The sequence below is a fragment of the Typopeltis vanoorti genome, chromosome 6 (assembly GCF_054136105.1).
Source record: "Typopeltis vanoorti isolate ZY-2024b chromosome 6, IOZ_Tvanoo_1.0, whole genome shotgun sequence".
NCBI classification, from domain to species: domain Eukaryota; kingdom Metazoa; phylum Arthropoda; class Arachnida; order Uropygi; family Thelyphonidae; genus Typopeltis; species Typopeltis vanoorti.
Genome location: NC_143554.1, coordinates 52,616,399 through 52,634,446, shown reverse-complemented (window position 1 = coordinate 52,634,446; position 18,048 = coordinate 52,616,399). Strand labels below are relative to the sequence as shown.

The window sequence follows — 18,048 nt, the reverse complement described above, 5'->3', positions numbered from 1 at the left end:
GAGGTGTGGTGAAGTTGTTTCAGGAAGTTAAATAGGCAGTCAAGGAAAAGAAAAAAAGTATATTGATATTTCCTGTCAAGTAAGTCAGCTTAAGCTCTGAGAGAATTCAGAGAAGAATGTAAGAAAGCAAAGCACTGAATAAAACTAGCTAAACAAAAGTCATGGGAAGACTTTTGTAACAAGTATTAGGAACAAGTAATAGAAAACAAGTTAGGAGGGTGGCAAAATATTTTGAAGTCTCTTGTAAAAAGCTTATAAATTATTATTATTACAGGCTACTCTATGGAGTCGTCCTTAGCCATGAAGTCATTCGCTATTATAGCCCTCCTTCTGAGCTCTTTTGTCATACTGCAACAATAGACTTGCTATCTTAACTCTCTCACTGTTTTCTTTTGCTACTTCCAGTAATTCTTTCATGCCCTCCTTAATGCAATACTTTTCTCTTTTTGAATCATTTGTTCCAGCCAAAACGATCAACTCTTTCACATTATCCTTTTGTGCTCTAATATCCTCACTAACATATTTAATTTTTGCACCCAGGAAGCATCATTTTGTCAATCTCTCATCAATCATATCTTTTATGATTGAATCATCATACAAGACTCAACACCTTGATTTTTCCTTCTCTCTTAGTCAAGCATTCATTTCTCTTATCTTGCACTTCTTTCTTTCTGATATCAGCTATCCATTCGCCAGACAATTCTGCATTTGTTGAAGATCCCGCTTTGTTCTGCATATCACTCCACATAACCAAGCTATCTCCCTCATTACAGCCAACTCTTTTTCCTTTACATCTATCATACTACTCTTCTTTCTATCAACACCTTTACTCTTTTTCTTCTCTCAATTGTGTCAGTTTTAACCTCTCCTTTGTCACACACATTTTTATGCTTATTCTCTGTTCCGTCTACCACTTCAGTTTTGCCTAATTATTATTTATTATTATTGTTCCGGGAAACTCCAAGGAGTCGACAGACTCATCGAGGGAGGCCCTAACATCATGTCAAGAACAACTATTCAACATTCACACAGTATCTATCATACCTTGCCTTGAACTCATTCACGGTCGTAGCACCCACAACAGACTCTGGAAGCTTATTCCACTCATTTACCACTCTCCAAGTAAAGAACCTAGCTCTAACACCCTTGTCAACCACGCTCTTGCCCAGCTTCCATGCATGGCCCCTAGTCCTCCCACCACCAGTCATATTTTCAAAAATATCTTCTGTCTCCTGAGCTCTTCATAATCCCCCCCCCCCCCCCCTTGTAGTTCCACATAGATCCTTTTTTTCACAGAGGTACTTGTACTGCTGGCAACCACCCAGGTAATCACCTCATGGTCACTTTCACCAATTGGTTAATGATTTGACCTCATTTATAATTACATCCTCGGATGAGATGACCAAATCCAAGACCCCTTAATCCTCGTGTGCCCTCTGTTACATACTGTCTGAGATAGTTATCCCTCAAAAACTCAAGAAACTCAATTTCTTTACTTCCAGTTGCTGTCTCTTCATTCCAGTCTATATTGCGATAATTAAAATCCCCCATAATGATCACCCTTTTCTTATTTGCTTGGCTTATTTGACTATACATTTCACTATCACCACCATCCACATTACCAGGTCTATAACAACATCCCACCAAGTATTTGATTCTATTCCCCTCTATCTCACATCATGCTGCCTCAAAACCACTGGCCCTATTTCCATCTTGAATCACTACCTTGTATGGACATAACTCTTTCTCTATCATCAATAGCACTCCCCCTCCCTTTTTTACCCCTTCTATCCTCACGAAACATATCATACCCTTCCATCTCTATTCCTGTCAGGATGTCGTCCTCATCTAACCATGTCTCACTTATTCTGACAATCTTTGGATGAACAGACGCAATTAGTGCAACCATTTCATCCGCCTTGTTTCTTATATTTCTAGCATTGGTATACAAACATGACAACTCATTTCTGGATCTACAGCTAGTTCCACTGATACCACTCACTCGATGTAATCTCTCCATGCTGGACTGGGGCCATTTCCCTTTCTGCTTCTTCATTTTAGAACCCTTTTCAATTTCATCTGTTTCCTCTTAATCCCTGGTCATCCCATTTCTTTTCTGCCTACACATGCTCTCACCTCCTCTTGGAGCATCCCCCTTTCTCACACTGTGCACCCCTGTCCACCCAGAGCCTCTCCATTTCCCTGCTCCTCTTGCACACCCATTCTCTCATTTTCTATACTTATACCATTCACTTCCCCATTCATTTCCACTTCTTCAATCTCTCCTGTCTTACTCTTCTGCTCTTCCACATCACTCCCCTCTCGATCTGATTCATTCTCTCTATTCACTTCTCTACCTTCCAGCAGCAGTCTCTCCAAGCATCTCACACCATAACCACTCAAATGCAATCCATCGCTCCCATACAGCTCACTTCGTCCCTCAAACTCATTCCACACGTTAACAAACTGTACTCCCATCTCCTCACACATTTTAGCCAGAATATCATTCATAATCCTTGCTCTCTGCTTCATTTCACCACAATCATACCTAGGCAACACACTGACTACCCTACCTGTCACACTATTCTCTTTTATCTTTCCAAACAGCCTCCTGACATTCATTCTGACATGCTCTTTGTTCTCTCTCAAATCATTTGTACCAATTAATACAATTAACTCTTTTGCTCGCTCCCGCGTCGTATCCAATGCTTCAATCACTTTACTCATTTTACCGCCTGGAAAACATACCTTGTGCATTTTATCCTCTAGCACACCTTTAATAATGGAGTCGCCATACAATGCCACTCGTTCATCTTTCGTTAACTCTTTCATGCCATCATGATTTATTTTAATAGTTTTGACCTGAATTCTCTTAATTTCATTCCGAATCCATTTCATTTCTTGCCTCATCCAATCCAATTCACTTTCTGAACCTCGCGACACATTCACTCTATCATTAAATCTTTCTAACTTTCTAACTCTCGAACCCCTCTTCTCACTTTCCCTCTCAATCATCCTTCTTTGTTTCCGTACTTTCGGTCCAACATACATCCAAATTTCACCATCATTCTTCTCACTTTCAATCTCATTTATCTTTCTTTGTTTCCATACTTTCGGACTAACATGCATCCATCTTTCGCTATTATTCTTCTCACTTTTACTCTCATTCATCTTTCTTTGTTTCAGTACTTTCAGTCCAACGTGCATCCAACTTTCGCCATCATTCATTCTTTTTTCGCTATCATTTATTCTGTCGATTTTTTCACTTGCGATTTCTGCGTCACCCATTTCTACTTTCCTTCGTTCTCTCAATTTCATTTCTTTCCGCCACTCTCGCCTCACTTTCGTCCCTTTTAACATCCGTTACGGTTGTCAAATCACTCTTTTTCTTTTTTCCTGATTTTTAACATTTTTTCGCCTGTCTTTCTCACCATCCTTCTCTTTCAAATGTGCACTCGCGACACAATCGTTACTAACACTTTCATATTTGCATTCATCAGTTCCTCATTCAGGTCACACTTCGCACACATCCTTCTTCCATCCATGCTAAACATCCACAAATCATTTATGTAATCGAAGGAATACATATAACAAACCTTATACTTAACGAAACAAGTGAAATCTAAATTAAAATCATGGAATGACAATGCCACCGCCATTTTTTTTCCCTGCAGGTTACTAGGTCTGATAATAATGATTTTACAATTAAGTTTAGGCAAGAAAAATCCCCCACACTAATAATACCGGTAGTGCACAACGTTTACAGCCACTTTTACTCAAACAATTACGCATATATAATTAATTCTTCCTAGAATAACTTATCTGAATCAGGAGCTCTTCTTAGGTACATCCACAGTGCTTGGCTCACTAGCGCCCTCTCCATATGCCACCTGATGTTGTTTTTTTGAGGAAACAGGGCTGTAAAAGGAATCCAGGATGCTAAAAGTGACATGAAGATTGAGAATAAAGATATTCTAAAGATGAAACAAGCAGTGATTGATAGTGCAGTGGTAGAATCCATTCTAGAAAAACACAATAATACTATATATCAGAAGTACCTGAGGGAGAAAAACCGGTTTTTTGATGGCTTTTTTGCCATCAAAATCCTGAAATGTGGAAAGGCAGATGTAGTAGATGATATTCAACCAGAAATGCTGAAATATCAAAGTTTTGCAATGTGGCTACACTGCGTAATTCAGAAGAGCGGTCTAATTCGATGATTTGAGTAGAGATCTCATGGTACTCATCTGTAGAAAAGGAAATAAAACTGAATGTATGAATTACAGAGGATTTTTCTGCTGAGTGTTCCTGGTAAGATTTATGCAAGTATATTTGAGAAAAGGCTAAGAAAAATTGTGGAAGGGAAGCTTGGAGAAGAACAAGCCGGGTTTAGGCCCAAATAGAGGGGTCATCAGAATCAGATTTTCACTTTAAGACAAATAGTTGAAAAATCATGTGACTATTACAAGGATCTATCTAAGTTTTGTAGATTTAGAAAAAGGCATATGAGGAGGGGGCCAAGAGAAAAACTGTTCAAAACACTGCAGTTATATGGCATGAGACATTATAGCAAGCAAATACATAGTCTATTTTGAGTTGTAAAACAGTAGTTAGAATTGAAGGAAGTACAGGAAGATAGTTTGATGTTAGATCAAGTGTGAGACAAGAGTGGACATTATCTCGACTCTCATTCTTCATCTACAGAGTGGTTCAAAATTCCACATACAAACTGAGGGGAGGTAGAGAACATCAAAATCAACCATATTCACAAAGGAAAGCATGACCGGAAATGCCACCGGAAGGTACTAACAGGGACACAAAGATACAGAAATAACACAAGGTAGTAAGTAGTGTAAAAACTTTATCAGGTGTAACTGAACAGTTAAATAGTAGTTGGATACATAATATGGTAAACGAGGTGCATGTCTGCCATCTCAGCATTCGTAAAACGACGCATGTTCTTTGTACGATGTCAAAAGCTTGAATAAGGAAGCCCGAATTGCTCACCTGGAGCGCCACCTATCACTTTCGGGTGGCATTTCTGGTCATGCTTTCCTATGTGAATATGATGATGTTTTCTACCTCCCCCTCAAAGTTTGTATGTGGGATTTTGAACCACCCTTTATATGAATCATATTACGAATGAAAGTGGCATTAAACCTGATATCAGAATTAGTGATGTAAATCTCAGCATCTTTATGCATATGATGTTATATTCCAAAATAAATCTTGTAGATGGCTGACTAAATTGAATAACTGCCTGTAATAAATTTGGTATGAAAAATCAGCAATAAAAAGATAATGAACATAGGCAGAAACATTGAAAACAGCAACTGCATCCTGAATGACAACCTAAGTGGATGACCTTTAGAATAAGTAAAGCATTTCAGCTGTTTAGGCACAATTTCTAATGAAGATGCTATTCAATTTAGAAATAAACAACATAATTGGTAAAGCCAATATGATGAGGATTCAACCGAACAAATTTATATGGAAAAAGAAATAAATTAGTCAGAACACTCAGCTAACATATAAAAGACAGTGTTCAAACAAATTTTAACATATGGATCTGAGAACTAGGTTAGAAATAAAAGACTGGAGGTGAAAAATATGAGAGTTCTCAGAAAGATCAATGAAGTGAACAGATGTTATCACATTACATTATCACATTAAAAATAGGATATTATGAAAGAACTTGACATTGTTAGCATTCAGGAAGGTGTTAGTAGAGCTAATCTGAGGTCTATGGTCACTTAAGCAGAATGGAAGAGGAAATGTTAGCAAAACAAGTGCTTTTTTTTCCCCGGATAGTAGGAAAGATATATTTCTTTCTTCTAAGAAGTGCCTTAGAAGAAAGAAATATAAGATCTGATCATATTGGAGTCTTGACAGATAAATACTAATTTGCTTAGTCATAGGCAATTCCATTTCATAACCACATTCTCGTAACATATGATATCCCATCTAATCCAATAATGTTTCATGTTAAGATTTTTTAGTATCTGAAGTATCTTCTATTCAGGTATCTATATCCACACATCTCCACTTGGATGATACACTCTTACTAATTAATCACTCAATAAGTCAACTATTCTGACTTCTTCTGTCATCTTCCTGTCATCAGCTTTCATTAAAATTATTCTTCCGTAGCAACAATTTCTTTTACTCACCACTTATTGAAAGAATTCTGTGGGATTTCTTTCGATCTGCTTGGCTACTTTCCTCACATTATCTAATTTGTCTTCCTTACCTTACTGGTTACTCTTCTTGCTGTGCTTTGTACTATTTGCAACACTATCATGATGTTACATGATAGTATTACAGTGTAAACTACTGATGTGTGATTGTCTACTTTGTGAAGACATTTGTTAGATACCTTCACAAATTTGAGGAATGGATAATAGATTAGTGATATAATAGAGAAAATTGGTTGTGTGAAAGGTGCCAGAATGCATGTTTTGTGTGTGTGTGTGGGGGGGGGGGATGTCTCAGAAAGGGTGACTAGTAGCATTCATAGAATTCTGTTTTTGGACTACACTGTTCAACTTGTGCATGAACGATATTTCATGTGGTTTGACAAGGGACTCGCATCAAATGATGTGAAGTTGTTGAGTTTTATAAGGAGTGATTCTGATGTCCCTCGGAAGAATTTAGATGGACATTTAGCTTGGCACATGAGTGGATTTGTTATTTTTAATGTTGCTAAGGGAAGGGTTTTGCACTTCAAAACGTGGTCTAATATGCACGTGTATGCATGCGTGCTGTATAGTTAAATGCTACAGTCATTGAATAAGATTCAAGTCTAGAGGGGATTTTTTTTCGTAATCCCACCGATGAAAGGCTCTTAGCCTTTAATGGTTGTGATTGACATTTCATGCATAGGATTATTAATATTCAATAGGTGGAAAAGAGGGAACATGATAGAAAATTATTATATATTAAAGGAGTTTTATAAGATTGACAGAAAGGAAAAATTTTTCAGTACATGACAAATAGAGAGAGAGAACTAGGGGTCATATGTGGAAGTTGTGTAGAAGTTTTGTTTGTGGGTGTGTGGATTTTATTTTTTTGTGGAGAGTAGCGAATGAGTTTACGGAAAGGTATGAATGATAAGTTTTGTGTATATAAAAGTTAGTGTGCGTGTCTCCCACGATGAGTCTCTGAACTCCATGGAGATCTCTGTATTATAATAATAATAATAATAATATCTGTATTTATACTGTACTTTGGTTAGGTTAAGGTTCTCAATCCTATGCCTGCAAGCACAAATGCGCCAGCAGAGTTATTTGCATGCATCCACTGTCAATTATTAAATAAGCAAAAAATAAAATTAAAGCTGAAAAATATGTCTTCTCCTAGTAATAATATTTATTGAAATCATAAAAAATATTACCATTTATGTTATTTTACGAACATTTTGTAATTTCTCAGTCTTTGAGTGTGAGTGTTAACAGTGCCAATTTTGTGTGTGTTTTATGTATTTACTCCACTGGCAACTGTGTACTTGAGGGATGTATCGCCACTTCACCAGTGTTGTTAGCACGCTTTGACCACACATTATTTTCTCATGTTTAAAAATTCTGCACCCACAATAAGTAATCCAAATAAAAAATAAGGAACCTACGAATTCAACAACAATTGGAAAGAAGACTATTGTTTTATCCAGAATAAAGAAAATGTTTTTGCTTATTGTGTGATGGTATTGTATCAGTGATGAAGAAACACAACCTCGAACGTCATTTCAAGTGCAATCACAGCTCTTTTGACATTAGTCATTCACCTAAATCTGAGCTTAGAAAAAGAAATATTGATCAACTCAAATCAAGATTATTTACCCAGCAATCAATTTTCATTAAACAGTAGATAAGAATAAAATGCTACTATTGCTACATTTCTATATATTTTTAAATAAATCTGAGGAAAAATCTCTTTTGTATGAAATTGTGTTTTGTTATTTTTAATAATTATAATGACAGAACGATTATCAAATAATTTAGTTGTATAATAAATGTTATGTGTATTTATCCTACTTTCATAGTTAATTAATTTGTTAATTGTTATCATTTGATATGATAAGCAAGTAGAAATTTTCATAGAAAAAAGATATTGGTGCCCGCCACTCTTTTCCTAATCTCAAATGCATGTACAACACAACCAGATTGAGAACCCCTGGGTTAAGGGTTGCATAATCTAGAGACCTAGAAGGTAACTGTTTCAATCACTTTGCACCTAGCAAGCAGGGTAATGGTCTCTGAGCAAGAAATGAATTTCATCTACCTCCTGAAGACATTCAGAAAGCATCCATGCCTACAGTAATTCTCATCTACGACCTAAGCGAGCCATAAATATACTCTCCACTTGCCATCCAGACTAGATGGTGATGGTTGACAGAGTCCTGAAGTTCAAAAGACATATTGCACATCTGCTTGGTAGGCCTAATAGATAACAAGTCGACTTTTAATCTATATTCAGCGAAAACCCATTGAAGAATTCAAATCCTATTGTTGCATGGAATGTATCTTTAGCTTGGTGAAATATTATTTTTAAAATTTTATTATATTTTATTGATTTTATGTCCATTGCACATACATATGGGAAGTAGTCATCCATAAATACAAACTTTTTTTTTTTTTACATATATGAATATGTTTTTTTAGTCTTATTGCTGTTAACCATCATATATTTTCATCTCCATCCATCATGATTCACTACACATGCTCATTTTAAATGTTTCTGGTAATTCTAATTATTAGTACCCTGATGTTTTAGCTAACATTATTACTATAAATAATTTACTATCAATATTGCAGTTTTAACATGTATCATATGTCATGAACATAAGTCTAAAAGCTGAAATGCAAAATTTTGTTAGTCTATTTTATAAATAGCAAAAGATTATATATGTGCAAATGCATTGTATGTGTACATTCACACACTTTACTGACATTTATTTTTTATTTTTTTAGGAATGTAAAAGAAAAGAAAAACTTTGGAAAAAATATATCCTGGCCGTCCACACCTTATATCATAAAACCTAGTGTGGGCTATCTCAAACATATTTTTCAGAGGTATTTAAATTACTTATATATATATATATATATATTTAAAACTGGTTTTTAAAACTTTGTACCTCTATTTCTTGAGATCCATTCAACCAAATTGTGTTCATTTTTGCTTTAAATGAAGAAAAAAAGTGCTGAAAATTATTAAGTTTCTAACAATTTTATTCAAGAAGACAGGAACTTTGGTTCAATATTGTATATGTTTCTGATAATTCCAGTTTTGTGAACTGAGCTGATTAAAGTTTACATTGCATAAAAGGAACAGCACAAAGACAACTATACCAAATACATATATACATATTTACATCCTTTGAAATGAAGCGTTTTAAATCTAAATGAGATATTCAAAGATTATGGTATGATAATATCAACGGAAAAATCAAAAACTATGGCCTTTAAAGGACAAGATCCAGCAAGAACTAAAATAGTAATAGATAACAAGATCTTAGAACAGGTGAATTCATTTAACTACCTAGGATGTATGATCCCATATGAAAATGAAAAAGATATAAACGTAAAAATTGCAAAATATTTAAAAATAACAGGTGTGATTAACTCTATATTTAAACCAAACCTAGTTCAAAAACAAACCAGGCTAAAAGTATACAATACATTAGCCTTACCGGTCTTAATGTATGGAAGCGAAATCTGGACAATAAAACAAAAAGACAAACAAAGATTAACAACAGCAGAAATGAAGTTTATGAGAAAAACTGCAAAGTATACCCTATTTGATCACAAAAGAAACGAAGATATTATGAAAGAATTAAACCAAGAACCAGTAATAGAAAAAAATTAAAAAATATAAACATAAATGGATGGAACACGTTCAAAGAATGAAAACAGAAAGATTACCAAAACAAGCATTAAAGTACAAGCCATTAGGAAAAAGAAAACCAGGACGTCCTCTTAAACGATTCAACGATGACTTCTAAGGCCAGAACAGGCCATGCTAGGCCTAAATCCTTGATACATATGATGATGATGATGATGAAATGAAGCACCTCCATAGCGCAATTGGAAGAACGACGGTACATTGCGCCCTTCGATTGGAATAGGCCTAAGTTCGATTCTCATCTCGACAAGAGGAATCTTTATTTGGACGATTTCAATCGAAGGTGAGTTAGCCAATCTCATACGGAGGTAGCATGGTTTTTATCATCCAGCATACAGACAAATCGGCCCTTCAGAACACATGCAATTTACAGACAAAAAATACTAGTTGTGGTGGTGGTGGAGGTGGACGGTAGATGGCGCTGATGGAGATGATTCGTAGTAGAGGTTCAGTGTAGTGGTTGAGACAGTTGTAAGTGTCCTCCTGCAATGAGTCTTCGGACTCCTTGGAGGTATCAGGAATAATAATAATAATAATAATAATCTATTCCCAGCATTTAGTTCTACCTAAACTCCAAAATCATGTGTGTGTGTATATATACACTAGTGTCCAAAAGCTAGGAACGAACTGTATTTTTACCTGTATATGAAAACATTTTCATGACTGCAGCCAAACATGGACATAAATTTATTGCCAGAATACTAATAAATTAAATAAATTACACAAAAAATGAGTTATAAATTTCATACAAATTAAATTACAATATGTTTTTGGCAACAAATTTCCTAAGGAAGTAGATAAGGAATTATTGTACAGTGCTTACAGAAAACTATGTGGAGAGAGAGATTTATGATAAGTGATGACTTATGTCCTCTAAAAGTGGAGGCTTTGGAAGGCAGTGACACTAATGATTTTGAAAGCATATGGTGTGAGGTAGAGGTGGGAAAGACGGGATGTTGCTACAGACCAAGGAGCACAGAGGGTGGGGACCAGGAGATGTTTAGACAGTTGAGCTTGGCAAATGCAAGAAGAATGATTGTTATGGGAGATTTTCACTATAGCAGTATAAATTGGGGAGAGGAAAATGCATGTAGCAATAAGGGAATGGAATTTCTAGAATTCTTGAGGGACAAATGTCTTAGGCAACATGTAATAAAGGGAACAAGAGGTTTTGGATTTGGTCATAGCATCAGAAGAGTTGATAATAAGTGAGATGACATCTCTCACACTAGTTGAAGAGAGAGAGAGCGACCATGTGTTTTGACTTAGAAGATGAATAGAAATGCAGGAGTATCAAAGATACTCCTGCATTTCTATTCATACGGGAACATATGTGGAATTATAAGGCAGGTGATTATAATAGTCTTAGACATCAACTTGGGTAAGTTTCATGGAGGGAGGGAATTGGAATGCCAGGATATCATTAGTGCTTGGGAAATTGTGAAGGAATATTTCTTAGCAGCAATAGTAAGCTGTATTCCACAAGTGAAGAAGAGGACACAATTTTGTGTAAAGTGGATGACAAACAATATTAAACAGGAACGAACTGCATGTGAAAAAGAGGTTATGGAAGAAATATAAGGAGACAGGTGAAGAGCAGATGCACGAAGAATATAAGACAGGCTAGGAGAGTGACTAATATGGTAAGGAAGGCAAAACTGGAATATGAGAAGAGATTGGCCCTAAGATCCAAAGAAAATCCTAGGGAATTTTTTAGCTATGTGGTTAGTAGGAGGAGAAATGGCTGTGGAAGAATGACATTGTGGGATAAAAATGGGAATAGAGTAACTGATGCAGAGGACATAATGGAATTGTTCAATTAACGCTTTATTAGTGTATTTCATCCTGGAGGAGTAAATTTTAATACTAGAAGGATAGGGCAGGTTTGAGGTTTAGAGGTTCAAGAGGAGAGTGTGTTCCAAATACTGAGTACTCTGGATGTCAATAAAGCTGTGGGACATGCTCTTCTCCTGCACCTCTAAATGTCGAATCTGCCCTATCCCTCCAGTCTTGGAGAAATTAATTAGGAACCGTATACAACATTGGGCAGATGAGGGTAATGTTATCTGTGAGAGTCAACATGGATTTGTGAAGGGGCACTCTTGTTTTAGTAATATGCTAGCCTTTTATAATAAAGTTACAAGAGCAGTAGATGAGGAAAGGCATATACAGTAGTGCCTTGGTTAACGATGGTAATCCGTTCCAGGATTACCGTCGTTAACCAAGCTGCGATTCCCCATAAGATTTAATTGAAAATCGGTTAATTTGTTTCTGCTCCTCCCCACAGCCATAGTACATATTAAAAATGCAGATAAAACTCATTTAAAATGTCATAAAAATTTGGTAAATATCATTTATTTATTATGTATTTGCATATATAATGTATTTGCAATAAAATGATGTTCATGAAAACAGTTTTTAATTATCAGTCTTCACCAGAAGGACAACTGGGCTCACTTCGGAGTTTTTTGACAAACGGACCTGTAAAAAACATGTCTAGGGTTGTTTGCGTCTGCTTCTTTTTTAAAATATTTCTGAAAAACTGCATGGACTTTTCATTAAATAGATCTGCAGTTCTGATAACCTCAGATTTGTTTGGATTCCATTTCATAGCAATATTTTGAACTTCCTTCTGCTTTGCCAAAACATTTTTGATTTCAGCAGTTGTAATTTGTTCTTTCTCTTCATCTTCAGACAAAATTTCCATTTCCTTTTCTTCACATTGCTGCTTGAAAAGTTCTTTTATCTCGTCAGTAGTCAGTTCTCTATCATGCATCTCCAATAATTCTTCAACATCTTCTTCCTCTGCTTCCAAGTTAAGATCATGAGCAGTTGTCACAATATCCTTTACCAATTTGTGTCCTTCATCTGAAGTTTCTTCATTACCAAAGGAAGGACACAGTTTCCTCCATGCTGCTTTGAGACATTTCATTGTTACTTCTTGCCAAGCCTTTACAGTTAGCCTAATTGCTATGACAATGTTGAATTCTTCCTTCCAAAATTTTCTTAGGGTTATGTTGGTAGCCTCACACATTTCAAGGCACCTGGTAAAAAGTGCCCTTGTGTAAAGTTTTTTTAAAATTTTCAATTATAAGCTGATCCATAGGTTGAATCAGAGATGTAGTCTTGGGAGGAAGAAAAATCACCTTGATAAAATCTAATTCCTCTGGTAGCTCTTCTTGTATGCCTATTGGATGGCCAGGTGCCTTATTCAAGGTTAAAATTGGTTTTAGAGGCAGATTGTTTTGCTCAAGATAGGCTTTGACAGTTGGTCCAAACACTTCACGAATCCAGTCTCTAAATTCTATTCTTGTGACCCAGGCTTTGCTGTTAGACTTTCATAAAACACCGAGATTGGATTTAGAGACATTGAACTTTTTGAATTCTCAGGGATTCTCTGAGTGGTAGATTAACATTGGTTTTACCTTGCAGTCTCCACTTGCATTTGCTGCTAAAAGCAATGTTAACCTATCATTGGTTATGCCCAGGAAGTGTTTTTTCTTCTTTTTTGATAAATGTCCTGTTGGGCATCTTCTTCCAAAATAACCTAGTATCATCACAATTGAAGACTTGTTGAGGTAGGTATTCTCCTTCTTCTATAATTCTTGTAAAGCTATTGACAAATTTATCTCCTGCTGCTTTGTCAGCACTAGCTGCCTCTCCGTGTCTGACCACACTGTGAATTCCTGTTCTTTTTTTAAAGTTGTCAAACCAACCTCTGCTACCTTTGAAATCATCATCATCTACCTCAGAACTTGATCCCGAAGTCTTCTTTTTCAAATCTTGATAAATCTGTTTAGCTTTCTGACAGATTACATTTTGAGATGTAGCGGGCTCTCGTTGAAATGAGAGCCCACCATTTCTTTTTCTTTGATCCAAATTAGTAATAGATTTTCCATTTGCTCAAAAAGAAGCCCTCTGAAATTCAACCCTGAAGTTCCCTTAGCAACCTTAGCTACCATAAGTTCTTCTTTCTTAGCTAAAATGGTTGATATTGTAAAATGACTGGTTTCATATATTTGAGCTAGCTGCATAACTTTCACACTTTCATGATGTTTTTCTATTATTTCTTTCTTCTGTTCATTAGAGAAAATTTTTCTGTTTTTTTTCCCTCACTAGCTTTCTTTTTGGGACCCATTTTGTCACACTGTAAAAAAATTCACTCTATAAAAAAAAAGATATGCAAAATACGGTATTATTACAAATTGTAAAACACTAAGACAAGGGATAAAAAGAACATATCATCACCTGAAAATAAAAGTAAAAGTTCAAAAAAAAAAACTTTTTGAAATAAAAATTAACAGTTAAATTCGAAACCTGCAATTTTTGACTTAGTGCATTTTGCTTGTAATATTAGATACAGCACTTACCGTAATATACACTAATTAGCAGCTTATAGATACAATGATTATTATACAGATGAGATTTGATTTTGCCTTTTGATGGCAAAACGAACAGTGACACGCACTCGCCGATTTATTGTCTATATGAACCAACACATAAAAAATAAATGCTTAAATATTCATTTTCATCATAAAACGCATTTATAATCACAAATTTTAAAATAAAGCACAGTACACTAAAAGAAAAGAAACAATAAAAGGAAAACGCAAACAGCTGGCTATGATGGGTCAAACATATCTGAGCTTCACAGCTATTCGTGTGGCTGTTCTCTGTTCGACAATGTCTTCCCGCGCGTGGCTGAGTGCGATCGGAAAATTCCGGTTTTTTAGATTGGATAGAGGTTCACATAATCGAGAGTCGTTAACCAAAGCCTGTGTCGTTAACCAAGAGATTTTTTCCTTACAGCCACTCGTCGTTATCTGAGGCCGTTGTTAACCAAGGCACCACTGTACTGCCATTTTCTTGGATTTAGTGAAGGCATTTGACAGGGTGCCACATGATAAGCTGTTATTTAAGTTGTAGCACATGGGTTTGAATGTCAGGTTGGCCAACTGGATTCAGGATGGGCTGTCCAGTAGGTTTCAGAGAGTTGTGTATGGTGGGGCAGTTTCAAGGAGTCAGAGGGTTACAAGTGGGGTCCCACAGGGCTCAGTACTATGACCGATATTGTTTAACCTTTATATCAATGACATTGTCAGTGGACTGCAGGGGGATATTCAGTTGTTTGCAGATGATGTTAGCTAGAAAGGGTTATTAGTAATAGTGCAAATGTGGTAGTCCTGGAAGAGGATTTGAATAAGCTAGTCAGATGGGCAAATGAATGGGGGTGCAGTTTAATGCGACAAAATGTAAGGTCTTGAGGTTTGGGACACATTGATGGGACGCTGCATACTCTATTGGAGGAGCTATACTGGAGGAAGTAGGGGAGACGAGATCTGGGGGTTGATGACTGATAGAAACCTGAAATTCAGGGGACATATCGCAAAGGTGGTGAAGGTAACACAGAGGATTGCTGCAATAATGAGAAGGACACTGACCAGAGATAAAAGAGTTATCATTCCGTTGTATAAGACCCTGATCAGACCACACTTTGACTATTGTTCTCAGATTTTGTTCCCAGGATTTGAAGGGAATAAATTAACTGTAGTTTCAGGACTGTACAATGTTAGTTATGAGGATCGGCTGTGGGCATGTGGACTGCAGAGTTTGGTGGATAGAAGAAGGAGAGGTGATATGATCGAGACTTTTAAACTGTTGAGAGGTGGTTACAGGGTCGACACTGGGGAGTTCTTTTGCTTGATTGAACAGCGGGAAGGAGTGATGACAAGGGGCCATCCCTGGAAGTTACGAAAGGAAACTGTGAGCAAGAGGGTGAGGAGTGGTTTCTTTGTATGGAGGGTAGTTGAACTGTGGAATGCATTGCCTGATGAGAGTGGGAACGGTCAATGAGTTTAAGGAGTAGTATGATGGACTTTGTGTTTACTAGGAGGCACCTCCCACGATGAGTCTTGATGGACTTGTGTTTCCTAGGAAGGACCTCCTGCAATGAGTCTTTTGACTCCTTGGAGGCCTACATAATAATAATAATTTCAGTATGCAATGAGTCCACCCTGACCTGCAATGCAGCTCTCGCAGCATCATACCATGCTTAGCACAAAGTGATTCAGGAATTCTTGAGACAAACTGGCCCACTCCTCCTTCAGAACAAGGATAAGGCCTTGTTTGATTTCTAGAGGAGGATTTCGAGCAGCAATGCATCTCCCTGTTGTGTCCCAAATGTGTTCTATGGGGTTGAGATCTAGGGAGCATGCTGGCTGTTCAGTTCCATTAATATCCTCAGTCCCCAGAAGGATCTTCATGCACATGTATGATGTGGCATTGTCATCCATAAAAATTAATTCTTCACCTACAGCACCACAGAACAATCAAACACGATTGAAGAACTTCGTTGCAATATTGTTCACCAGTCATAGTCCCTTTTTCCAGTACTTGTAGCTTGGCACCCTCCATTAAGCATAATGACTCCCCACACCATGACCTAGTGCCACTGTATCTATCCCCCTTTCACGAGCATTCTTGTGATGGTAAGTTGTACCACTTTCACGCCAGATCAAGTGTCATTTAGAATCGGAGGAAAGACTAAAATGACTCTCATCTGTAAAGAGTATATTAGCCTATTGTTGTCTTGTCCAACTTTTATTGGTGCAACACCACTAAAAATGTGCTCTATGATGAGTTGTGAATAATGGGATGCAGTCTACAGACCTTTGGGCATATAGGCCTACTTGTTGCAGACATCTTCCCACAGTTTGTCAAGATATCCATATACCTATGCTTGAATAGAAGCAACTTGCAAGCTGATCTGCCATGGTTATGTTTTGCTGTTATATCTGTCTTCATGCTCCATGGTAGAGTGAGAATGACCTCTTTGTATACATCTGAAACACATTCCATAGGTTTGAAATACTAACCAAAGCCTGGATACAATGCTAAGTGAGATTCCGAACACTCTGGCAATATCAGTAATTCTGCATCCTTCTTCACGCTTTCCAATAATTCTTCCCCACGTGAAATCATCTAGATGATGTCTTTGAGACATTACAAGACATCCAAGTTTGCAACTTTATTCCTTCACTTGAAGAGCTTCCTTCAAACACACTTTTCTTAGTGCAGCTTTTTGCCTTTTATCCTTCAATGCTACCACATGACCCCTTTGCATGCAATTCGAAAATTTGAATGTGTACCCGCTTTCTACTCAAAATCATCATTTATACAAATTACGACAAGATGATTTGTCTGAATTTATGGGTAATCCTCAGAAATGGTGTTCATCCTTAGGTTTTGGACAACAGTCTATTTATAGAAACATTCACAGCTTACACATGTGAAAAGTATAGAATTTGATGAAAAAACTGATACATTTCATACAACATAAATTGGACATCATCAGAGAAAATAGACCAGTAACTACATTCAAAACATGAATCAATTGAATGAGTCATTGAATGAATCAAATAAATTACACAAAAAATGAGTTATAAATTTCATACAAATTAAATTACAATATGTTTTTGGCAACAAATTTCCTAAGGAAGTAGATAAGGAATTATTATACAGTGCTTACAGAAAACTATGCGGAGAGAGAGAGATTTCAGTATGGAATGTGTCCACCCTGAACTGCAATGCAGCTCTCACAACGTCATACTATGCTTAGCACTAAGTGATTCAGGAATTCTTGAGACAAACTAGCCCATTCCTCCTTTAGAACAAGGATAAGGCCTTGTTTGTTTTTTTTTTGAAGGAGAATTTCGAGCAGCAATCCATCGCCCTATTGTGTCGCAAATGTGTTCTATGGAGTTGAGATCTGGGGAGCATACTGGCTGTTCAATTCATTTAATATCCTCAGTCCCCCAGAAGGATCTTCACACCCATGTATGATGTGGCATTGTCATCCATAAAAATGAATTCTTCATCTACAGCACCACAGAACAATCAAACATGACATTGAAGAGCTTCGTTGCAATATTATTCACCAGTCATAGTCCTTTTTTCCAGTACTTGTAGCTTGGCCCCTCCATTAAGCATAATGACTCCCCACACCATGACCTAGGGCCACTGTACAAATTACACAGCTTAGGTGATGTGATTATACTATTAGAGTTCAAAGGAAGAATTGTAAAGGTTGGTCAAATTATTAAAAAAAAAAAAAAACGTATCAAATGATAGTAATCACTTCCCAAAATTTAG

The 18,048-nt window shown here is 36.6% G+C and overlaps 1 protein-coding gene across 2 annotated transcripts in view; it reads left to right on the top strand.

The window, feature by feature from the left end:
• LOC150105454 (unconventional myosin-Id-like) overlaps nt 1-18,048 on the top strand; it is a 435,962-nt gene that overhangs the window by 348,215 nt on the left and 69,699 nt on the right. For both annotated transcript variants that reach the window (XM_090394828.1, XM_090394829.1), the window contains one exon: nt 8,967-9,068. In XM_090394828.1, the coding sequence (XP_090250954.1) occupies nt 8,967-9,068 (102 nt within the window). The remainder of the gene's footprint in view (nt 1-8,966; nt 9,069-18,048) is intronic.